The 26,719-nt window shown below is 37.7% G+C and overlaps 1 protein-coding gene across 5 annotated transcripts in view; it reads left to right on the top strand.

Annotated features, from left to right (window-relative positions):
* Positions 1 to 26,719, top strand: part of GRM7 (glutamate metabotropic receptor 7) — an 827,189-nt gene that overhangs the window by 771,784 nt on the left and 28,686 nt on the right. For 3 of the 5 annotated variants that reach the window (XM_023538035.1, XM_023538033.1, XM_023538034.1), the window contains one exon: positions 5,184 to 7,790. The exons of 1 other annotated variant lie outside the window; for it this stretch is intronic. In XM_023538035.1, coding sequence (XP_023393803.1) covers positions 5,184 to 5,254 — 71 coding nt within the window. In that variant the 3' untranslated portion in view covers positions 5,255 to 7,790. Of the gene's footprint in view, positions 1 to 5,183; positions 7,791 to 26,719 lie in introns of those variants that run through there. One more of the 5 variants, XM_011372552.1, reaches the window with a different exon arrangement.

The raw sequence follows: 26,719 nt of genomic DNA, 5'->3' as shown, positions 1-26,719 counted from the left end.
TTTACTAAGCAAGCCTTCTAGAAACAAAAACACCTTGGCAAACTTTTTTTCTAAGTATACAGGCCTAGACACCACCATGCAAATGGCATCCCCATATGGGAAAGACATCAACCAAACCACTGGAAAGAGTTCCATTCCAAAAAAGGGGTGGGATTAAAAGTCAGATTTGATATACTACATGGCATATTTGTAAACCCTGCATGTCCTTTGGTACTCCCGAAAATGACCTCAAAGAAGATGGGCATAAAAAAAAAAAAAAATTATCCAGAGGTCAAATGGATAGAAGTCCCAATTGCCAATTTTACTAATATTATGGTGGGAAGAGACAATTTCAAATTAAAAATAAGATTTCTAGGATTTGTTTTACAGAAACATTTTGACCAGTTTCAGTAGAATGAGGCAGATTCAAGTGTTCGTGTTACTTGCTGTTTTTAAAGTGGAAGGAAATTTAGGTCGTCCATTAAGTCATTCAAGACATATTTTTCAGTTATGAGCTGATTTTATAGCAGCCAAGAGTGTATTGCCGAGCAAAATGAGTTCCTTTTCTAAATACTTTAAGGTAATCCTTTATGTTCTGCAAGTAAGAGGGAGATATTTAAAAACCAAGAAGCTAGGAATTTTGATCCTGACAAAAACTGTGCAGAGATCCATGATCTTGGCCCATCTCCATTTCTAAATAGCTGGTTGACTGAATATAGTGAGACACTTTAAAAATACATAGAATAGACAAGGCATCAAAGGCTCATTAACAACACGGTGGACTTCGCTTTGACTTTTCAATAGAAGAGATTCTGGGACAAGAGGGAAGAAGGAGAAGGATCACCCCGAAAGAAAGGAGAACCAGACTGAATGTAGAATGTTTTCAGAGCAAACCGTCACTTGACAGAAGTGGCTGGCGAATTGATGTTGTAGTCAATGTAATATAGGAAAAGGCTTTGGGCTGAAACAGATCTGGGTTCAAATCCAAGCCATTCTACTTACTAGCTGTGTGACTTTGAAAATCACTGAGCTTTTCTAAAGCTCCACAGTTTCATGTAAAAAATGGAGATAATATCTGCCATAAGTGTGCCATTAAAAAAAACCACGCATCTAGAAAATAGATCAGTTAAGCATTAATTCCCTTCCATTCCTGAGAGACAAAAATCTTGCCTAAAAGTGCATTTCAGCATGTTTTGTTATATAGATATGATGGTGCAGTTAAAGGCATACTGAACACCAGGAAATAGATGGAACCAATTTACAATAAGAAATATTTCCATGAACATACATTTGTATCTATTTATGATTATACTGGTATCGATAAATATACCTGATATTTTTACTTCTGTAGAGTTTCATTCTAGAACTGCTTGTCAGATTTGCGTTTCACAAAACACTTATCCTGGAGGCATTCCAATAAGAGTTTTACATTTATATCTATACACACACACAAACACACACTGAACTAGATATGTCCAAAGTCAATAAGCAAAATATATGGTCAAAAGTCTATATGTCTTGAAAAAAATGACCAAATTAGAAGTTTATAATTTGGACTATACAGTACTATACTACTTAAAAAATCATTAATTAGCTTGAAACATTTCTACTGTTGTTAACTTTTAATGATTGGGTTCTATCCTTGTTGAGGCTGTTTGGGGTCTAATGATGGTTGTTAAAAGGCTAATATCAACACTAACACTACTATTACTACTAATAATAATACTCACATCAACTATCTTTTGAAATGGGCATTATGCAGGGTGTTATGTGGACCATCTTACTCCTCACAGTAACTCTGCAGAATGGAGGTTATTCTCATTTTACTGAAGAAACCCAGGCTTAGCATGATTAAGTGAAGTTAACTAAGTCGCACATCTAGTTAGCAGCAGAGGTTGGACTGAAACCCAGGTCTGACTCCCAAATCCTTGCTTGTTTCTCTTTGCTGCCATTTCTCAGAACGTGTGTGGCATGTCATAACTCCAACATAGTCATTACTCTTGGCTTCCTCAGTTGGTAATGCAGCTTGCATATAAAGAATATAATGATGTGTTGTGGCAGACTCTTTAGTTAAATGTGTGGTGAAATGTACTTGCAGTGTTGTCTACTAAGACAGGAGTAACCTGAGCTCAAGGACGGCTGCCCAGGTAGTCTCATCCTGCTAACTCAAAAATCCAAATATCTTATTACCTATATCAATCACAAGAATTAGTCCATTTGGAATTCATTGGGTGCCCTTCTCTTGAAAAAGTTTTGAGTTTTGTAATTATTGTTGTTTTGGTGTCTACACAAACAGTTCGGGGCGGGGGGGGAAATGAAATCAAATAGAACCTTTGTCTCGTAATCAACCCAAAAGATCTTGAAAAATTGTTTTAGTTCTTTTTGGATTTGTGTAGACACTCCCTGAAATACCATAAACAATTTGACTAGATATTTGCTGACTCATAGGAGGAGATTCACGTACCTCCAAACATTGGGGTTTCTGATGTTCCAGCTTTCAAAAGTCTCAAAGAGGAATCTAAAGAATTTATCCACATGAAATCTGTCCAACAGAACTTTCTGCAATGATGGAAATGTTCTAGCCATGTGTGGTTATTCGGCACTTGAAATATGACAACTTAATGAGGAAGTACACTTTCAACTTTACTTAATTTTAAATAAATAGCCATTTGTGGCTGTGGCTACTGTTTCGGACAGCACAACTCTACAAATTAATATATCTTAATAGACAAGGATTTCATTTGAGGACCCTCAATCTGAGTCCCTATTGGAAATAAACTTCCAAAGTTTTAGTAGTAATGCTGATGTGAGACAAAGTCAATTGAAAGAAATGAAACATTTGGCATGAGACCAAAGTACAAAGAGTTACATTAAATGATCCAAAAGGAGCCACTAATAAGGAAAGGGCGATATCACAGGTAGCAATTATACTTGGAAAACCAGTTCCTAGCAATGCAAAAATGTATGTGTGAAGGCAAAGAGTAGTAGTGAAAAATTCAACTAATACAAATAGACAAGGGTATTTTGGTGAGAAAGAATGTTATTAGTAGAATTTATTTAATACCAAATATAGCTTGAATTATCTCAAATTTTAAACCTCAGTAACAGAGACAAAGAAATTGTTTCCTGAAAGTAAGCTGTCTGGTTAAAAAGAAACAAACAAAAGCATAGACCAGGCACCTGGAGAATTCCAAAGGGGAAATTCTGTACACTATTCTCTGAGGAAGGAAATGTGAGAGGAAGTTTATAGTATGAGCTACAAAGTAAATAATGAACAGAAATCTCCCCTTATATTTATTGTTGCTCTAAACACTTAGTCTCAATGTATTTCAATCTTCAGTGTTTTCATTTTTAACAGCTCTGCTCCATCACTGCAGCTTGCCATCTGGTGCATACATGCTTTTACTCATCCAACTTCACACTGCAACTACACGTCTGCATAAAAACAAATTTGCTTGCTGGCTTAATATGGGCCAAAATTAAAATCGCCCCAGCACAGCCTGATCTTCTCCCAAGAAGTTCAAATTTTCTCTTAGGTTACTTCTCCAGTTAAAATGCCATCTATTGGGGGCGGGGGAACTTCTGTATGGAATAAACAAAAACTATCAGTACAAAAAGTATAATTAACATATTAATATTCAGAGTTGGGCCCATACTTGGTTTCTGCCCTGACTGTAAAACAGAAGAGGGTTTAAGGGGGGTGGCTCAGCTACTTATTGAAATTTTGTTTATACAAACAAGATTTCTGCTGCTAGAGGATCAGAAGAACCTGATCTAATTTGGATAGCTTTAGATGTGGCCAGGATGATGCCTTCTGAACATTCCTTTCTAGGAAAAAGGGCACCTCAAGCTCTGGTTCTCGCATCTGCACCCTGAATTTGGCACATTGTCTGGCACCTTTCTAATATTGACTTGGCAGATGTATGTTTGTGGCAAACTGTGAGTAGATGCCAGATAAACAGGAAGATTTAGTTGTGCTTGGGACTTGGCCTAGGGATGGCAACCAGGACCCTTTTCTACTTGGATAGATGATATTAACTGAGCCAGCCTGAATTAATTAAGATGAGTAGGTAAGACCTGCTGCCATTCTGGACAGGTCAGAACTGGAAGATGCTCTGTAAATTATCCTCTAGTCAGACACTCTCCTTGTAAAGGATATCAGTGCATAGTGACGAGCAGCACTAAGGTATCTTTGTCCCAAACTGCCATCCACTGTCTATGCTAATAATCCCAGGCCATGCAGAGAAACTCCTGAAGTTCCTGGGCTGGTTAGACTTAGCTACTCTAGAAGGTCAGTAGCAACTAGAGATGTCAGGCAGTGGACAGCTTGGGACACACTCCCTTTAGATGTGGGGGTGCTTAACTGACCCTAAGAAAGAGGCTGAACATACACCATGTAAAAGTCTAGTTTAAACCGATGAGCATATGGTATGGTGAAGCACCTTTTTGAAGAATAATATTTTATATATTCTAATTTAGGTGCAAATTAAGATATTTAAAATGTTTGTATTCTGATGCTGTTTTTCTTTATTACTATTTTTGTATCCAAGGTAAGGAAAATATATAAATAACTTGTGTTCTCAAAGAAGGCAATTACTACACAAAATAGTTGAACTGTCAATATAAGGATATATTTGATTTAAACCACACAGGCATACAGGCACACAACACAAACTGCTGGAAAATGGATGCGTGCACCAAAGTAAGAATGTCTAGAAAATTCTGGAACACACACCTGTGCTATGTTAATTTGTTATGGTTTTCATTTTGTTTTTGTACTGCTTCTTCATTTGTTGAATCCCTAGCATTCTCAAGCTTATGTTATTTGTTTTATCCTTCTGAACTAATTGCCCAGGCTGGTCAGCATGGCTGGAGTAGGATGAGAATAACAAGTATGACAACAGGAAGAATAGAGTGCTCTGACCAAACAGATAGATTATTTGGGGGTGGTTCCCGCAACTGCTCTAGCTCCAGCAAGTAAAACCGAACTGCCTTCAACCAAGAGGCACCAGTACTCCCATGTTCAGAGGTACCTGAATTGTGGTGAACTGGTCTATCAAAGGCTATTGAGCCCACTAAAAGAATGGACATAATATCTATGGTCTCTATTGCAGCCTCTTCTCCAAAAGGAAAAAGAGTAAAAAAAAAGCAATATTGTGTGAACATTTATTTTATACATACCTATATATTTACTTTTCCTGTAGACTGTATACCACCAGTAAGAAAGAGTGTACAAAAGTCTGTTACTTGGTACACTATCCCACCAACAGTATAGCTTTTGCCTGCTTTCTAAAAGGTAAGACACAATCTAATTTTTATTTATTTGTGTGTTCTTGTCTCTACTGGGTATCAGAAATGTTTCCATGAAAATTGTGCATGATTAACTATAAATCTATTTATATGAAGAAACGTGTTTTTAAAGATGATAGTATAGTTCAGGGAGCTACTGTAAATCACGTGCCTGGTGTATTTTCTGGAGAACATATATATAGGCATGTGTGCATTTGTCTTTCCTGAAAGAAGTAGCCAATAGTGGCAGAATTGGTGCTGGTCATTCTGAAACATGTTCTACTTTAAAACTACCAATGGTGAGAAATTATTTTTAAATGTATGTTTTCACACTTTGGTTTTAGAAGGCAATGTGGAACACTTAAAGAGAGAAGGGGAGTATTTTACAAGCCTAAGAAAATGTTTATTCCGTTTTTTTACTATATATATTCAAAGAAATGTATGCATTCCTAGAAATGTATTCATTCAAAAAACAATGACTGGCCCAACCATCTTAAACTCGAAATGGTCTTGGTTCCTTCTTTGCAGCAAAGAAATAGAAAAGGACTTGCTAGCTGGACTTGATATTGTGTTGAAGATGATTTGTGGCTCATAGTTATGCCTGCGAGAAACAACGAACCAATTTTAGTCATTTCACAGGGAAGAGAGAGGTTCAGTGAAAGACCACAAGAATCTACAAATGAGTTTTGATATTAATCAAACCCAGGAATAACCAGTAAATACCAAGGGTATTCAAACTAATAGCTTGAAAGAAATGGTGAATGGTCTGATGTGTGAACTGGATGTGGAATGAGCTGCTGTAAGAATATAATTGATTAACCATTGATGCTTACATATTACATTGGGCTGTCACTGAAGGATATATTCTATGAAAGAATATTAGTGTTAGTATTATTACCTCCCTGTTTCAGCTTAAGCAACATTATAATAGAGTGGAAAACAACACTTGCTTTGGCAAGCATCCTTGTCCAGCTAGAGTTGAGACAATCTAAACCGTGGGAAAATAAACAGTAGAAAACATGGAGTAAGGTCACTAAATCATGTGGTGGCTTTGAATAAAAGGTTATCTTTGATTTCCTCTAAACCTCCAATTGTGCTTATTAAATAGAGAGACCTATCTCTAGAGAGATTATGAGAGAGAGCAGAAATGTCATATCATGGGAGGGGGGTGAATATTGCTTCATAATGTGGGCTAGTCTCTCTTTCCTATGTTGCTAATATGGAACTTTTATCAGATCATTGCTATGTTTCTTTCCATCTTTGTTTTTGTGATGGTATTCTAAGTACAAATAATACCTTGCTTTTTTAAAAAAAAAAAAATCCGTTTAACACAATAAGACAAGACAAGAGTACTTTCAAAGAGTAATTACATTTTCTGTTGATTTTAGATGGATGCCAGCAAATCATTCTTTAATTTTGGATGTATTGTTCACATAGTTATTTCCTTTCTCCATATCAACATGATCTGTCCTAGTTTTTAAATAGGGCATTCTCTTCCCCCAGTGAATATATAACTGTATTCCAGTGAGATTTCAAGTTTTTGCAGTACAAGTGCTTGTCAAAACATTGCAGCTCATCACTTTAATAGTTCTTTTACAGGAGACTGCCTCAGAATAAATGAGAAGGAATTTTCCCTGGGTAAAAATGATAGATTTAATCTCAATCCATTAAAAATTCTCTTTAGCACTATTCTAAGTTGATGTCTTTTGGTTTAAAGGGTGCAAGATAAAAAGGTTTTAAATCAATCTTTCAGTTAAAAATACTTTTAGGATATACTATTTAGAAATAAACTTAAATTTTTGCTAAGATTGTCTTATTTCAAAACTTGATTAGGTGCTCTCCTTTTCTGCCAATTTAAGGGTGGCTTTCTAAATTAATGATAAACATCTTAGCTACTTAAAAATGCTGGGAAATAAAAGTTAGTCTAAATTAAATTTATTCAAAGAAGGGAGTGTATCGCCTTGTTCAGGTTACAATAAGACTGGAAAGCTTGGGAGAACAGTGAAAGAAACTTAATGTTGTGTGTTCAAATTCATTTCTGTGTGGTTGTTTTCAGGGAGACAAAACAGTAAAGAAAAATCTATAGTTTCAAGAGTGAACTTCAGTTTCAGCCACCATGCCCCAATGAAGACACACTGTATACAGCAAATCGAACATCTGCTTGCCTGGGTTTGAAAGAAGCAGGTTCAAATTCAGACAGGAAAGAACCTACCTAACTGGGTTTGAAAACACAGTTCATAGACTGTCTCTGTTTAAAAGCACTCTCCTTTGACAAACACTATGGGCCAGACATTGGCCAAATTAACACTGCTTGCATCTTTTGTCTGAATGTTTATAAATTTGAAAACTCTGCAGATTGTTATCAATGTAATGATATTTACTTTAAAATGCAACTACTCAAAAAAAAAAAAAAAAAAAAGCACAATTAATCTGGCATTATCACCAGGTCACAAAATAGATTATTTCATTAGGAGGTAAATGTCCATGCCAGGGAATGGTGTTCTAATTTAAAAAAAAAAAAACAAAAAAACAAAAAACCCTTTAAAACTTTAAGAGTTTAGTTCAGCAAATATGAACATTTAACAACTCTAAGCCTTTTTTACAAGATATATTCTTCCAAGTAAGTACAGTGGTTATATTATTGCCATTTCATTAATTATTAAAAATTTAATAATCTCTTGTTTTCTATAATTACTATAATGGGATTATTTCACATTTTTAAGGTTTTGGAAGTGTACGATCTAACTTTGTATCATGTTGAGACCCTCGCTCCACTTTAACATTCAGTGTGATATTTCTATGTTAACTGGAGACTTCTTCAATTTAAAATCCATTTTGAAACACTCTATAAGTATAGCATAGCAAAGAATATATGTTACCTGACCTTTGATATGAAATCGCCTTAGAAATAAATGCAGCCATAAATCTTTTTGGCATATTTCTTTCTACCTAAGAGCTCTGGAATACCATCATTCCTCTCATCAGGGTTTAATATCTCAGCATCCTCAAAAAACAATTAATACTCGCCATCTCTGTTCCATCATTTCAGTACAATTTAAAGAATGGGATGAAAGTTCACATGGCTGGGATTTCTACTAGTTCTAGCATAAAAAAAGAAAACATACACACAATACCATGAAAATTATGTCACATTTTACCTTTAAGCATGTCACCACACCATCTGGCCAGGATTTATTAACTCTAAGAATATTCTTAAGTTGGGTCAATCAAATAAACATTTGTTGAGCACCGCTCCTTTGTGTCAGCCATGAACTGACTAGAAACTGGGGACGGAAGACCCTTAGGGAGCCCAGATCTGATGGAAGACTTGAAGGTAAGCAATTATAATTCAGAGTGGCAGGGACTCTTCGGAGAGGTTTATACCAAGTGCTAGTGAGCTATGTGTGGACGGCATCACCTAGGTGTTGTTGTTTGAGCTGGTCGTAAAAGATGAAGGACTCTAGGCAGCCATGAAGAGAAGACACTCATTGCAGGAAATAAGTTTGCACAAAGAACTTGGAGTACAAAAAAATATGATGTACCCTAAGCCTGGAAAGCAGTTCTGTGAGGCTGAAATATTGGGTTTTAAGGCAGATAGTTTCAGGGATGACACACAGAAAGCATCCTGGGAGTAAAGAGACTGTCACCTTTGTCCCTGGGCCTTTAGCACAGGGCCTGGTAAATACTAGGTTCTCAGGAAATGTACATGGAATGGAGTACTTCACATACCAACAGCTCCTAGCCTTACCTAAAACATAGTACATACACAGTAAATATCTAATAAGTTAATATTTGCTAATAAGAAGAAAATACTAAGTCTATAGCCTCAGCAAATGAAAATATATTCTTCCAGATCGAACCTCTTAAGGTCACAAAGACTGCCCAGAGAAGGCAATTTTTGACGCTGATGTCACAGGTTTTATAACTATGTTGTAGTTTTTATGCACGGCTCTTAAAACTGACAGTCAATGCTACATCTGCATGTGTGTAATTAATGTCTCTTTTGACAAGCTAACCACATATATAAAACGAACAAAGTTGTATGCCTGTTTCTTTCCTTTTACGGACGAAGAATACCTATGCCATTTTTCTTTCAAAGGGCACATGAACTTAAAGTTACTATTAGAAATGGATCATAAGTACTTGTTTTAAATGGTGATGGCTTCTAATTTGGCAAAACATAAACAGGTGGTTTTCTGATTACTATGTGCATTTTCGTAGAGACTGGCATTAAGGACAGATTTTGTCTTTTGGGCCCCCAAGCATCAATTGCATTTGTAAAGAAACAGTATGTGTCCTAAACCAAGGTCAGTTAATCTCTCCAATCTTTCTTCCTCCCAATTACTGTGAATGAGCATCTTCTCAGGACTCAAGTGATGGTGACTCTTGTTTCTGCCTACTAAAGACATGTCTCAGCTTTGCGGATTTTTTTTTTTTTTTTGGCTGTACAATGGATCTTGGATGCATTTTAAATTAACTTTCTCTAGGAATCAAAGGTAATCATTATTTCTCTTTATGATCCACATGAATATTCTCATTATTTTTTTCTTTTCAAGTTAAAATTAGTTTTGAATTCCCTTTATACTTCTGCTCTCTTTCAGAGTAACCTCTGAGGACCCCAGCTTGCATAGAGGATTGAGAAAATGTCTCCAAAGTCTGTTCTTGCTGAGCTGACCCAAACACTTAGAAGAATATGACAGAAATCAACAATCCCACTTGCTGTAAGTATTGGTCCAAGTATCGGTTATGACCTCGTGTGTGCTGTTTCTTTTCTCTGGCCAATAATAAGGAAAACTAAAATAGGATTCTAGCCTTGGTTCTAATACTTGAGGTAGATAAGCTTCATCACCTCATGAACCCCTAAGCTATATTATCTCTTATCTTCAGTTTTTTCTTTGTTGAGATGGGAGCAAGCTTCCTTCATGGGATACCACGGAGACAGCATGAGAACATGTCAATGAAAGCCCTCCTGTCATTGTTAGTCACTGATCATCTGTTTTAATTTCTTTGTCCTTTTTGTCTACTATAAGCCATCGGAGTTAGAGGGGATGACATTTAGATTGCCTACGAAGTCAGACAACCTTTTCTCTAAGTACAACAAACTCTGTTTTTGAGATGATTCACTATGGTCTTGTGATGGGTCATTAATAGTTTTTTGTCTTGGTAAAATTGACAGAGAAAGCTATCAGTCACTCGGCCAGGCTGCCGTGGGACAGCTAGGCTCATACCACCTGATATATGAACCACTCCATGTGATTAACTTTGACAGGTAACTTCAGGCTGGCTGGCAAGCTGGAGAGAATTTTAAGCACAAATAACAGTTTGGGGATATGTCTTGAGTGATAGAATAATGACTGAGTAGAAGAGAGTCCCTCAATCTTTGCTTGTGAAAACATATTTGATTTCCTTTCGAGGCCAGTTAACCAAACTTCTCAGAGATCTTTGTTGATACTTTGAAGTTTGGTAGTTTGATGTTTATCAATCTTAATCAATTAGAGAACTGCCATGGAGGACCAGGCTCATTCATCTCAGTCTTCAAAGGGTGGTGCTTTACAGTATGGTGCTTTACAGTAACTTAATAATAACAATAATAATAATAATAATATCGATTATGATGAAAATTTTACCATATTATCCCTATTGCTACAGACTCAGAAAAGTGGTCAACCATCCATTGAGACAAAGCTTATTGTTCCTACTTCACCTATGAGAAAATAGGCTCAGAGCAGTGAAGCAGCTTGCCAGACACACACCAAAGAGTGGCACAGCAGATGCCTGAACCCAGGTCCTCTGTCCAGAGTCCTAATAAACTTTTCTGAAATTGAATGAAATAGGAGAAAGCATTTCAGTCTACATAATCTATCTAATCAGCACTTATTGTTCTCATCAGTTGATTCCTGAACTTGAGCTAGGCCCTTCAGAGCTTCAAGGTGAAAATCATAATCTGATTTCAAGGCCATTTTTGAATGAGATGTGCCCCTCCCCCCCGCCCCCCACTTTTTTTCTTAAATGTACTGCAAATGATAAGACTACTGGATGTTATTTCACCTACTCTTGGATTCTTTTGGTGGTCTGAAAAATTAAAGAGTATATTTCCTGCCTCAAAGAACAATGGCCCTCTAGAGATGGAAATGTTTAAATTTTGAGAATTCATTGAAATCCATTGTATAACATAATTGAGGCCTGCTGGTTATCCGGGGCTGAGTGTAGCCTGTTTAGAGTTAAGGTTCCAAGTCATCATATACTGATGGCTAAAAATGGACTCCACCTCTGCATAAGGTGATTGAGTTTGGAATGGGAACCTAAGAAAAGGAAATTAAACTCAGAAATTTTATTAGCGTTAAAAAATGGCACTTTCCTCTCACACAAAATTGAAAAGCTAATTCTCACCACAGCTTCATCACCGGTTTCTTGTCTCCCTGCTTTTGTCACAGCAAAGTTCTATTAAAAAAATAATGGCCACCTGGGTCATTATCATCTGTGTTAGCTGAATATTTGATTAAGCTATCCACCTAGAGTTAGCATGATTTTTGTTCTAGGAACTTAATTCCTCTTTCCCTCATTTTTGTCTTGTTTGCAAATTTCATTTGCATTTTAATTTCCCGTGGTTTGCCAAAGTCCAGACTGAGACTTGAGCTGTTGTTTCTATTCAGGTAAAAAGTGTAACCGCAACTGACCATCCACACTGGTGTACAGTCAGGCGATTGTCCAAGGCAAGTATCATTTAGCATCCTTTTGAGTATCCTGGGGAGGCTTTCTTACGCTGCCTGCTGATTAATTTAATGAATAGAAGAGACCTTGTCCAATTCTCAGGGTGGGTTTAGTCCAGGGTGGTCCTCATCACATACCAGCAATGTCCTCTCAATATCCAAAATAAGGAGAAATTACACCAGAGAAGTCTTGAGACCTTGGCCCATTAGAACTTTTTCTCGGGGCTTTATTTAAAAATAACACCAGTGCCACCAAATGAGGGAGAGATTCATATTGTGATCTACTGTGATGCAACCCAGAGAAAGCCAGCCTTTTCCAGAGTACTGGAATCTTAATCTATTCTGGGTCAAATAGCAGGGACAGTTACACAAGTGGGGGGTTCTTCTTGGCCTTCCAGTTTAAACCACCACCACCACCACCAAAAAAAAGTAAAAAAAGGGATGAGCATGTGAGACTCTATCATTTATGTCAAGCAGGCAAAAAGCTGACTCCTTAGAAAAGATCATCTCTCTGTGCCTCAGGTTTCTCATCTGCAAAAATGGTGGTTGTGAAGACTAAATAAAAACAAAACACTTAGAGTTTGGCTCGGCTGTATTCAAATGTTAGCCATCGGTGTTGTTATTGTGTCACCTAAAATTGACCGGAATTTTCTGCTTGTGTTCCCTCTAGGAAAGAATTTGGAGATTCCAATCTGATCCTCTTCCATGTGATCTCTTGTACCCATTCTCTCTCCGTACCATACCCAATAAAGTTTGAGTGTGTCAAGTAATCCATCTGCCTCTGATTTTTGTCTGGAATAACTTGCAGGATTTTCAGATTAAAATATCAATGTATCTTCTGTCTTGTCTTCAACCTATTTAGTATTGATCATTTTTGGAACAAGGGTGCCTTAGAGCCCCAAATTTTACTGCACTATCAACGGAGCCACTTGGGATGCCACATTTAAATATCTTGGCTTTCATTTAATTTCATAATAGCACACATTCCTTGACTCAAGGCATAAATACATTCAACATTGTCACCATTGTGGTGAAGTTTACATTAAATTATCACTACCTGTTAGTATCCGGATATTTAAGGAAATACAAAGGACTGATTTTACTATCCTACTTACGGTAGAAAATTTGCCAAGAAGAAATCTTTTGAAATGCATTTGAGTTTATACTTCCATCTAATTTAAATCCTTTGTTCCCTATCTTGGTGTTCATCAAAATGTCACCTGTGTTTAACAGTCTTTCCCCAGGGGGAAAAGGGATTCTGATGTACATCCAGGTTTGGGAACTTTAAAAAAAAAAAAAAAATTCTGCTTGATAATCAACACACGCAATGTGGTGTTGATATGATGGCCATCACACAGCAGAGGATTTCCAGGATATTAAAAAGACTGATTAAAAAAATACTCAAGTTTATCTCACCAGTGGCATCCACCACATTCCCAGGAAGTCATCTCTATCTGTCTGCTAGTACTGCGAGAACCTATTTTGAGGTCTCCTCTCAAGAGATCTTCCAGACTGGTGTTGCAGACTAAATAAAGATGAAGCTAATTGCTGAGCTCTATTACTGGAGCAGAAAACATAGCACCATCTTTGTTTGAGGCTGAATCTCCATAACACCACCAGATAAAAAGCTGAGTTAATATTTCTTTTTTTCTGCACTCAGTGGGCCACAGGTCATAGAATTTTGTAGGCAAAGTGCGTTGATACATCCATATGGAATTATTCCAAGCTACTCAGCAGAGCAACTCTGAATTTATTTAGCCCTGAAGTCCTCAAAGAGATTGTTATTTTTACATTGTTTTTCATGCTTTGATGGCTTTCATGCTTTTCTGCCCAATAAGGTAGCAAGAATGGTCAGGATAACCATTGCTTCAATTATATTGCTGTTGATAAATTCTCCATCATTTTATGGAGAGGCAGGCCGGTGCACAGCTAAGACAGAGGGTGCTAGAAAACTCACTCCTGAACGTTAACTCCAACTTTGCCCTGCTCTAGATTGTCATGTGGTTGCCATGCATACTCTCTGTGCATTAGTTGTCTCATCTGCAAAGTGGGTACAATATTAGTAACTACCTCCTAGGGATGTTATTAGGATTAAATGAGTGTATATAATATGCTTAATATAGTACTTGGCATATAATATAATGCTCTATAATTAGCTGTTACTCTTCTTATTATGAATATTACCACCTGAGTTATAGCTGCTCAGTTTATAAGGTAGGCATTAGTCACACATGGCTATTTAAATTTAAGCTAATTGGAATTAAATAAAAAAAACTTGTGTTCTTTCGTTACACTAGCCACATTTCAAGTGTTTCCATGGGAACACACAACTAGTGACTACTGTGTGGGACAGCAAAGATACAGAGCATTGTCATCATCACAGAAAGTTCTACTAGATAGCACTGAGCCATATCCTAGAAAAAGTAAAGGAGAATAAGAACTTCTTTAACAGAGGAGATATATTTTGTTCTTAGCACTCTCCATCGGTTGTAAAAACAGTCTACAGTCTCTCTCTGAGAGCATGGGGGCCCATTTCCTTGGAGCATTTCTATTGTAGCATCTAAAAATGAGATTACATTGTGGAGTAGACAATAAATACTGTGAAGTAACAAAAAAAATTGTTTTCCAGAAATGGTTTTCTTGCAGTTGGGATGATTGCTCCCATTTTTTTCATACATTATTTATAATGCTCTGTTTTTATTGATTCTGAAGTTGCACATAATTCATGAAAAGCAAGCAAGGTGTCACCTTTGTAGTCATCATGTGTCTTGTAGTGGAACCCTGTAACTAACAGAGGATGGTTTGCATAATCGTCATCCAAAAGTAAGCAAAAGTACATATTCACTAGCTATACCAATGTTCTCCAGCAGAAAAGCCAAGTTCAATATTCAGAGATGTGAACACATGCTTTCACAGAATCTCAAACAGCACATCCAGGCACTTTTTCACTTGTGATTGGCCAATTTTGGACTTCTGATGTCAGCTGGAAAATGCTTGGTTCTTTTCCTCAAATTGACATGTCTTATTTGTCCTGTGCTTGGTTAGTCCCTAGCATTATCGCTTGGCCAGTGCTTCATAAATGTTTGAGAATGAGGAAAAATATAGGCAAAAAGGAAAAGACGTCTGTCATTTTCAACAAGCAGTTTTATGTGAATCGCGAACAGTAACAGTATGCATTTTCTAGAGGAGTCGCTGTTATCAATTTATATTTTGGGAGAACTTTTACTATAAAACTAGCGTGGAAAGCTCACAAGAGCCACTGTAACATACTTAACCCCAGACCAGCTCTGCCACACTGGCTGAGTATACTATATATAGCTGAAGAGAAACCCTTCCCAGCATCTCCAATGCTCATTCCAGATATTGAGCCATAAAATGGCTACATAAGGGAGAGAGAAGTAAAAACGGTCTCTGTTTTTGAACTTTCATTCAAGCTATATATTTGTTTAAGGGAAAAAAAGCCAGTTGATTATGTTGATCGCTAAATATTGCTAATAAAACAGTATTAACGCATCTATGTTCCAGAAGTGCATAAAAAGATGAAAAGTACATATTTTTAAAAACTTACATGATCATCAATGAACTGTTACAACAGCTTGCCATTATATAACATGTTATAGTTTTATCATGTGCCTGAACATGCAGTATCTCAGTTTAACTTCAGGGCATCACACTGAGGTAGGCGGCAACCTTCTCCTCTACAGATATACAAACTACGGTCCAGGGGGTTAAGAAAATTGTCCAAGGTGTTAGTGCCCATTCTGACCCCATTATATCCCAGCATCTCTTCATTAAAGAGATTCAATATCTTTAGACTGACAAGTTCATTTTTAAGCTAAGGAGAGAAAAACAACTCTCACTATAGAAGATCTGGATATATTAGTACAGTATGGAAAAAACATTTTTTTTCCTACCTATACGATCACCAGCAAAGAGTAGCCACTGCTTACCTATGGGAAGGTAAATAGTTGAAGGAAGAATGGAAAAGAAAAATAAATAGCTATAGATAAAGGAGTAAATTATTAATATCAGGTAACAACGTATGCTGTATATCTCCCTAAGGCCAGGAGGCGGTTTTGGCTGGAGAGTGTGTGCTTTGTGTGATAGGTGGGAACAGGACTCTGTATTGCGCTTTGTTTAGTTTTTGCCTTTCAACGCCATTTCTGCCTGGGTTATAAAGACACTGCATAAGCCCAATTTAAATCTAGGCTTTTTCTTTTTAAGCAAATAGTCTTGTCAGGCTTACTTAAGAGGGTAAATCAAGTATGAAAAGAGACTTTTACTACTTCTTTTGTCTACTCATCTTCTTGTCAATGGAACCTAACCCCAACCCCAGCAATGTGATTTATGGAGCACTTGCTAGGGACTGGGCAGCAAAAGCTGAGACAGAATAAGCTGCAGCTCCCTCAAGAGGTTACAATCCGAAGTAGAAGACCAAACAGCTAACTCCTGTCAGACACAATACACGGATGCATGGAAGAATATGTAGAGGGCTGAGAACAGCCATTTGCTCTCAAGGGATGACAAGGAAGCTGAAAAAATGAGGCAACATGAGGGAGGGTGTTCCAGATAGAGGGGCCATCCTAAGTCAAAGTGCACAAAACGGTGGCAACATTAGCAGCAGTGTTAGGTATCGGATATTGAGTACTTTCTGCACACCTACCAATATTCCAGGTACTTAACATGTATTAGCTCATTTAATCATGATAGCCTTATCAGATATGCATCATTAGGCCCAATTTACAGATGAGGGAAGTGAGGCACAGATTTTAAGTAACTTTACCAAAGTCACACGGCTAATACATAGAGGATCTTGAATACCAGTTCAGCCTTCTGGGCCCAGAGGTCGTGCTTCTGACCACTGCAGTGCCTTTCAGTGATAAGTACATGGTATGTTTGAGGAAGATCCATTTTCCAGTATAGCTACACCACGAGGCTTCTCAGCCATCGTACTAACGATAGTTGGGGCCAGACAATTGTTTGTTCCTGTGCATTACAGAATGTTTAGCAGCATCCCTGGCCTCTAACCACAAGATTCCAATAGCATCTCCATTCTGCAGTTGTACACATCAAAAATGTCTGTGTACAAATGTCCCTAGGCATTGCCAAATGTTCTCTGAGGTCACAAATGCCCCAGTTGAAAACCACTGGACAATCATATGGCGTGTGAGACTGGAGAAAGGCAGAAAATATATTAGAACTCAACTGTGAATATCCTGAAACTCTATTCTGAAGGCTGTGGGAATGTAACCTGTAGAGAGAAAGATGCCACGTGAGGTTTAGCAAATGAGGAGTAGCGGAAATAATAACTTGAAGAAGCATTAAGGCAGGAGGCACTGTGAGGGACAACACAGATTTCTGAGTTCTGAGCTAGAAACAGGATGTATTCTCAGACTTTATACATTGCATGTTCAAAAGTCCTGAAGCTAAAGATAGCAAAGAGTTTTCTGTAAAATAGTGCGAAAGTTCAGACATTTGACCCGGTGGTCCCCGGAATGTGGCCAACTCTTGACCTGAAAGCTCAAAACTCCGAATTTTATTTTAAGCAAGAAGGCTTCTGAATCTGGAGGAGAACACTGAACACTCACTTTTCTTAAGAAGCTCCAACGTCGGACTTCATGTCATCATTTAAGTGTGAACATAGTATGTCAACTTTACAGAGGCCGTTTATGTGGAAATGTTCACTGGGCAACCATGGGAAAAAAAAATGGGAATATTCTTCCCTCAAGTCTCTATGATGGGCAAAATTTCAAGCCAAGAGAAAAAAGATCTACACACCTTCTAAATATTCTACAGTAATACGTTACTTTCATAAAATAAAAGATGGTTTTAAAATGGTCTAATTCAGAACCATACTTCAGGTGGTAAATAAATACCCACCTAATTGTACAATTCCATTCATTCTTCAAACATAAACGATCTTCTTTTCTATTACCTGTTTTGGCTTCTACTGAGTTCTTTATTGTATCATTGGGAAGGATTATAAAGCATTATTTTCTTCATCCTCTTTACAAGGACTGCCTTGACCATTTTTAATGGATTGCAGTTCCAAGTTTCTAATCAATATCATAGTTTTGAAGATGACTTTCTCTTAAAAAGAATGGTCCCAGAGGAAGCAAACCATGAGTCTCTGACAGAAAGCCACCCTAGGGTCAGAGTCAGGGCTTTCAAATCAGACCTGGCATAATTCCGACACTAACATCTTTCCATTTCAGCTTCCACATCTGGCAACATGGAGACTTGAATATCCTCATTAACTAGGTTCCTTTGAGGTTGGGTCACATGATACTAGCTAAGTTCCCAGGATATGGTTTGATGTGTGGCTGGCATTCATTAATTGGTGTCCCTTTCCATCCAGTGCTTAGGAGAATCATTCAGGACTTGGGTGGTCAGATCTACCTTGGAACCTCTTGGAGACTCATGTTCAGATAAAAATAATAATAATAATTTGCCGTTAGCGAGAGCACCTCCTGGCCACTTTGTGACCCTCCCTCAATTCAAGGCAGAAATCTGACTTTCACAACTGATCTCATTGTGATCTCAGTGACAGCTGGGAGGACTGAGAAGCTGGAATTGTATGATCTGAGTCTCTGCATCAGCAATTCTCCTGGGAATAACGTTGGGCCCTCAACTTGCATTGTAGTGGGAAAAACATGTAACAGAAAACATTGTCTTCAACAGCTTTGTTTAAAAAAAAAAAGTGATACTCAAATAGAATGCTTAAGTCTAGCTCAGGCATTTGACTAATAACTTGAAATTTTAAAAGGCTACGGTTGTTTCAAGCTTTATAGTTTGTCTTTGAAGAAGATTGCTGAGCTTTTAGATTCTTCATAAATAGTGAATAGATTTAGTCATAAATATCCTGTAATATGTGCTTTGTTCCTTTTATTTGGAGGCAAGTTGTAATTTCTGATTAAACATGATAAATCATTATACAGCAGCCGTTGTATGGGGAGAACAGCCACCAAGAAGTGCAGTTTCTGCACTGATGAAAGGCATGCAAAGACATCCAACCCCAAACATCTGCTAAGCACTGTTGGGGGGAAAAGGACACTGAGTTATGTATGTCTTGTGGCATTTTAAGGACAGTAAACAGCTGGCAAGCATGTAAGTAGTTTTAAGATGTCAGGAAGAAATTCAGATCACAGGATTAGGTGATCAGCCTTCATTTCATAGGTGACTCCTTCCTTTCCTTTAGAAGTAGAAAAGCTTTCTTCTTCTTCAGGACAGATATTAACAGAACAGAAAGCAAGCAGCCAGAAAGTGCAATTGATAAAATCCCAAGAGGGCAGCGACAATGAAGCATTCCTGCCTCCTTTTCTCCAGGGAACAGGAGCATGACATTGTTTAGGCTACTTGGGGACTGCTACTATTAGAAGAGGGTTGGCAGATATGCTTGGGACTATGCTGGAGCTCAACACTTTGGCAGAGTAACAGAGAGGACCTTTCTTGGCATGCTGCCCAGCCTTTCCCAGAAGATGCATTCATTCTCAACACCATTGATTCTCCTTAGCCATCGGAGGCTGGATCTGGGAGCTCATACAGAAGACACATGTGGTTGCCCTTATTGTACGCCATCCCCCTCTGGCTTCACTAAGAGTTGGAGGAGTAGTGTAATTACACTGATGGTAGGAAATTTACTCAGAAGATGCCCTTTCAGCCTGAACAGTGGGTGGCCAGTGAAAAGGGATTCCTAATAGAAGATGTTCTTCACTAGAATTTGGGAAACCAAACAGTACACTAAACAGAACACAGTATTCATGTGATGCAGGCCTGTCAATTATCATCTCCAATTAGACATATTCAGATGCTAAGGTTTATAATGATGGGGGCTGTTTTTTCCTCCTTTCCTTTTTATCTTCACCATCTAGCACAGCCCCTGGCCCATGGTAGACATCAGTCTACTTTCTGAGCAGATGTATAAAATATAATGGGGGTTGCAATGCATGTATTTTTAACTAACATTAAATCTACCACGAGAATGCTATAGAAGAAAAAGGTGGGATGAGAGCAGGAAGAAAAAGTGCTCTTTTTGCTTCTCCTGTTCAATCAATCTGGATGGAGGCAGGCCTCCCTTCCTAGTGAAGCCTCAGCAAAAATGCAAAGAGAATCCAAGTAATTCTGGACTCAACTTCTGCAGTCGCAGGCTTTGGTGATTAATAAATAATTTAAGGCAGTGCTTCTCAAATTTTAACGTCCATATCATCACCCAAGCGTCTTGTTAAAATGCAGGTGTGGGTTCACTCGGTTGCTTAGACTCTGCATTTCTAACAAGCTCCAGGGTGATGACCATGATGCTGGTGTTTGGACCACTCTCTGGATCACGTGGATTAAAGGGACTATGAAGGAAAAATTTTGACCAGGCCCAATTTTTGCCAGGCACACTGACTTTAAAACTCAGCTCCTATGAGGAATGTGAGCCTACTAGATGCAAGCATTTTAATTTAACCTAACCTCAGTGAGTCATCGGATGACTGAATTACAGAGTGAATGTGAAAACTTGGCATAATTCAGTTGGCTATTGTTATCTAAAGGTGTTTCTGGTCTCAGCAGAAAACATAAGAATATGGCAAGTTGTAATTTCACTTACGAGGTGTTTTAGGTTTTCTTGCAAGTACAATGGTTTATAGCACCTAAAGTAATAAAAAGAGAAATAATAAAATATTCAAGCCCCATTTACAGTCATATATACTGATCTTAATTGCAGACTGCGGATTTTCATTTAATTGCTAACAGTAAGTTGGCTCTTGAATAATTAGGAGGAGGAAGGGGTGCAACTTGTCGTCTTTGAAACAGTCTCAGTACAAAAACACTTTTGTTTTTCATATGTCACTATGACATTTCAAAAATAAAAAAGAAATTCAAAAGAGAAAGATAATAATAACAAAACTAATGCAAATACTAGTCCAACATTGAAATCTAGTAAAAGGGACCCAGATGAACACCTGCTGAAATACAGATAGTATGACTCTGTAGCTTTTAAGGGCTGACTGCCCACTGGAATCACCTGGAGGAGCCCTTTTAGCTCCCATGCCTGCCAGGGCCCCACCACTCAGGAGTTTATCTGGTTGCATTAGAATGGGGGTCCAGGCAGCTGTAGTTTAACTATATTCCCAGGTGAATCTAACAACAGACAGGGCTGAGGACCTTACTCTAATGCTGAGGTTCTCAGCTCTTGTCCCAGTATCATCAGTATCACCTGGGAACTTACTAAAACTATACATAATTGGGTCTCCCTCAGACTTGCTGAATCAGAAACGCTAGAGATGGGGCCTATCAATTTGTGCTTTAACAAGGTGAATCTGATCCATGCTACTGCAAATTCTTTCCTGAGAAGAATGAGGGTCTTGTCAATATTCTTACCCAGAAATTTTTATGAGGGACCATTGAAAGATCTCTTGTTGAGACTTTTCTGTTGGATGGTCTACAACCTGGCCTCTGGTGTTAATTCTAGAGCTGGCTCTATTACCTCCAGTCTGGGAATCTCAGTAATGGAAGGAAACTTAAAGGCATTTAATTAAAGATTTCATTGTCACTGTGCCAGTCCCCCAAAATGTGATTACATATAGTATGCTTAAACACCTCTAGTGATAGGAAATTCATCACCATATGGCCCAATCTTTTCTATCTTTAGATGCTTACTAGGTACAGACTGTGTACTAAGTATTTTACGAAGATGACTCATATATTCTTGGCAGTAACCCCTAAGATGAATGTTATAATCTACATTTGAACCCTACACAAAAAGGTTTTACAATTTGACAAGGTCATGCGGTTTCTTATAACATTTACACCAAGTTCTCTGTCTTGAGGTCATATAGAGCATTCATTTTCAGAAATGATAATGTGTAAGCTGCTGTTGTTTAGAAAACCAAACTGTCTCTTTACTTTCTCTTGTCTCCAAAACAAATGTCCCTTATTCCGCACAGCCAATATCTAGCCTTTTCAGCAACCTGCTGGGTCCTATTGATCAAAACTGTTAATTGTTTATGCATTTTGCCTCTCCATTAGAGCAAATGTGAAAAATGATAATACTGGTAAGACACACTTGGCAAATCAGAGATTTGAGGGAATCTACATAAAGCTTGCTTACAAAATTTATATTACCAAAAAATTTAAAGTTTCAGGAAGAGATTCGGTATTAAATTTGTATCAGATTTCAAAACCTAATATTTTCAATTATTTTTCATGTAAACTTGGGCTTGATTCCATGAAAAAATTTTCATATCAGCTTATATGTATGAAATGGCCACAAACAATTCCTGGTCAAAAATTTTTTGAAGATAATTTCTTCAAATTTTTCACAAATTTTGATAAATGAAAAAAATTTAGTATGAATAGATGATAAAAAAGTTTGAAAGCATTTTTATGATAATTCAGAAATGTATAATAGATGAATCTATATTTAAAGAATCCAATAGCTTCTCCTTTAAAAAAATATTAGAATATCTTACGATAATGTGAATGGATTTTGATTTCAGTTCAAGCTTTTTTCTCTCGTGTTTTAAATAATGATGCTTTTTTAAAAACAATTTATTAATTTTTTATGATTACATTGCTTAACGAAATCCAATAAGTTTCAGCTGTACATTTTAACAGTAAGGCATATATATATATATATTTACACTGTGTGTTCACCTCCCATAGTTAGATTTATTTCTCTCACCAAATATTTGACCTCCTTTATCCCATCTACCTCCCTCCTCCCCACACCCCGCTACTTTCTAGTAACCTCTAGTCTATTGTACATGTCCATGAGTCTGTTTGTCCTGTTCACTTGTTGCTATTAGGTTTATATCCCACATATAAGTGATATCATGTGATTTTCAACTTTTTCTTTCTGGCTTATTTCAGTTAGCATGATTATCTCGAGGTCCATCCATGTTGTCGCAAATGGTAGTATTTCATCTCTTATGGCTGAGTAATATTCCATTGTATATATGTACCACAGCTTCTTTAGCCAATCGTCTATCGTAGGATACTTCGGTTGCTTCCATGTCCTGGCCACCATGAATAATGCCACTATGAACTTCAGTATACAAATATCTTTTCAGATATGAGTTTTCAAGTCTTTGGGGTAACTACCCAGTAGAGAGATTGCTGGATCATATGGTAGGTCAATTCTTAGTTTTTTGAGGAACCTCCATACTGTTTTCCACAGTGGCTGTGCCAATTTGCAGTCCCACCAGCAGTGTGATGATGCTTTAATTTACTGACATACATGAGCTGTTGTTAGAGCAGTTACCATGTAGTTGGATGTGACCAAAAGGGACCATCAGTCACAAACAGGCAGAGGTATCCACTATACATGTAAATGCAAATATATGGGGTCAGCAGCTGGATGTGGGCCTGTCATGAGGCCCACCCAGCTGTCTTGCCTGCCATCCCCCAATGCTTGGCTTTCTGGTCACATCATGAATAAAGTCCTCTTAGAGCTCCACGGGGCTCTTGTTCACTATGGGTAGTGGCACACATTATGCTGAATCTCAAATACAGGTGGGAAAGCACCTACTTGGCCATATTCCATAGCATATGGAGCTGAATCTCATTATTACCTTTCACCTGCAGGAAACCTGAGGCAAATCACCAGTTCCTTCTCTGTTCAATAAGCCTTCAAGGTAGCTCTGCACACCCAGACAACTCTCCTACTGACCAGACATGATTGGCATGGTTACCCCAAGCTTTGACGAGTTCCCCCAAAGTCTAAAGGGAGCAGTATCTCACAATACTTCCTTACTGGAGCACAAGATACCAACATGTTGGCCAACTTTCTACCCATGTGCCCATGGACATCGAGAGCACTTTTCTGAAAAAAAGTGGCTCAGGACAAATCTACTAGGAGTAAAACATCTGAAAGCACCTCCTCTATGCAAACGATGACGCTGAGTGGCTATGTTTATTCTATGGTCATTCATTCCAACTAATACTCAGTCCCAAAGGGAGAGCTGCTAGCGTCCTGCCCCACAGTTGTCATCTGAACAAAGTCTGGTCTGAAGCCTACCTGCACCAAAATCACCTGGGGCTCTTGTGAAAAGTGCAGAATCATGAATTGACCCAAATGCAAAGAAGTCATTCTACCAGAAACACAGATGATCAATTAATAGCTAATAAATATGAAATTGCAACTGTGATAAACCTCTGTGAACAAGAAGTGCAAGGAACTATGAAACTTATCTACGGAGATTAAGAGAAGTTTCTTAAAGGCTTGCTTGAAGGACGTGTGAGCATAAGTAAACACAAAGTGGTGAAAAAGCCACCTAGGCAAAGAGAAGAACATGTGCAAAGACACTTTCACAGAAGCACTACAAATATGAAAGACTGAACAAAGGCTTGTGTGACTGAAATGGAGTGATCCAGGGCAAGTGACTCAAGATAAAGCCTGTGAGATAAGTGTCAGGTCACACACAGATGAATAATAATAATAATAACAACAACAATAATAATAATAATAGATTTGTTTGCCTTTGTTCTAAAAGCAATAGGGAGCCACTGAAGAATTTTAAGAAAAGATGAGAAAATATGATCTGATTTACATTTTTAAAAGAAATCACTCTAGCAGGTTTGATGAGCAATAGCTGTACATAAATATCCAAGTTTGGTTTGCAGAGATTTCATTAGTTGAGATGATGAAGTTGGCTTTGACTATAGAGATGACAGTGCAGGTAGAGAGAAATGAAAGGAAATATTTCAGAAGTAAAAGCAATGATATTTGGTGATGAATTGGCTTTTACTTCTACCTCTCCATCCATAATAAATCCCACTAAAATCCCACTGATTTGGACTGTAGTGCTTACTTACTTATTCAGATTGACTTCTGTGGCCCCAGACAAGGAAAAATAAAGTAGGTTGGTTTCCACATTTACAGAGCTATATTACCCAAATTTAATTGATTCTATTCTTGACTATTTATCTGTAGTATGGAGTAGAAGGAAATTTCTCCAATGCACAAGCCCAATTATTTTGAGATCTTTAGTAAGCTATCTCTATGTCTATCTCTATATATAATATACACAACCCTGTTTAGAAAGCTAAAAGTAGTTTATATGTATGTGAGGAGCAGTCTTCAAAAGTGTTCCTAGTTCTGATATCAACTGCAAGTTTAGAGAGTTTATAAAACCATCCTCAGATTTGATAATTTGCTTGACTCACTGAAAGCTATTATAGTCACATGTAAGGTATATTACAGGAAAGGACACAGATTAAAATCAGCCAAGAGAAGTTCACAGGACAGAGTGTAGGAGAAGGACCAAATATGGAGTCAGGATGCATTACTTTCTTGGCATTTGTGTGTGACAATGCAAACAGAGTACTGCCAACCAAGGAAGCTCAATGTTCAGAGATTTTATTGGGGCTCCATTAAATCTACATGATTGATTGATTGGCTAATTGCCCTTATAATAGAACTCAGCCTCCAGATCAACTGATGCCTCATGACTCAAACACCCCACCCTAAATCACATCTTTACTGCTGGGCTGGCCACATGCACTCAAAGATTACATCCCAAGAGTCAAGAGCAAAAGGCCAAATGTCTTTTTGGACAAGGTTAAATTCTTTACTACATAATATGACAATGACATAAAATATTGATTACTGATGTGACCAGTAGTAGAAATGGAGTTTGTCAATATTGCATTGAAATGGGAGTGTAAACTTATAGGACTGCTATTTTTTTCTTATAAGAATCAGATTAAATGAACCAAGGTTAGATTCCACCTAGCCCAACTAGTTTTATATTTCTTAGATAAGAAAGCTTCTTCTCCAGATAAAACTCCTCTATCTGTTCTTCCTTGCTGGCCTCAAAATCCTACTTCCTGTGGCAACTTAGGGGAAACATGCATTTTTTTTGAGATTTCCTAAAAAGGAAGCTGGTCTTTATTTTGGCATTTTAATCTTTCTCCAAATTCTTAATTTCTTGAGATAATTATTTCTTGCTTACTACATCGGTTAATGGGGCAGATTCTAAGGTCATCCCTTCATCTACCTGAAGAGGATGCATGAGGAAACTGAGAGGCAGGATGGTTTCTTGTTTAGCAAGACTACTGCATATACTTTGCCATTCAAAAAAAATCAGCAGTTTCCATGGAGACTGACACTTGACATAATGCATAAATGACAGTGTGATAATCAAGAGCACCATGTTAAGTTGGCGTAGTCGCTGATATGCATCTATTTTTTTTTTATTCAAGCCATCTATTTTAAAAGAAGATGAAAATATTATTTACAAGACACCCAGCAGATGGTGGAGTCATTACAGCCACCAGAAATTTCCAAAATCACTTAGGCCAGATGCCTCTCAAGCATTCCTAGGAATTAATCTGACACTCACTGTCTTTGGGGCAGAAATTCTGAGTCCCCTAGATTTTCTGTTCCTTCTGGGCGCTCTAGCCACGACAGAACCATTGTAAGTGGCTTTTGCCTGTGGGCTCCTAACTGTATGCTGCTGCTTTTGCCCTCCTGCCACCTGACTGTTCTTTGTGGAATACAATGTCTTTAGCACTACAATAAGAACGTATCACTGTAGAAGTTTCAATTTTTCTTATTTTCCATGCTTTGTAAAGCAAGCTTTTTACTGACTTCCAAATTCAGAACATGGAAGTTTGGAGTGTTTGAAATATAAAATTTGGGATCTCATCAGCACTTGGTTAATAGCACATGATTATAAGATTTTACAGGACATAGCAATTTTCTTTTCTGTCATTTCATTTGCCTCACCAAACCTTAGATTTTTTTTTTTTTAATC

The sequence above is a fragment of the Pteropus vampyrus genome, unplaced genomic scaffold, assembly GCF_000151845.1.
Source record: "Pteropus vampyrus isolate Shadow unplaced genomic scaffold, Pvam_2.0 Scaffold210, whole genome shotgun sequence".
Taxonomy (NCBI): Eukaryota; Metazoa; Chordata; class Mammalia; order Chiroptera; family Pteropodidae; genus Pteropus; species Pteropus vampyrus.
The sequence above is the reverse complement of the archived record's forward strand: the minus strand, read 5'-3'. Positions and strand labels throughout refer to the sequence as shown.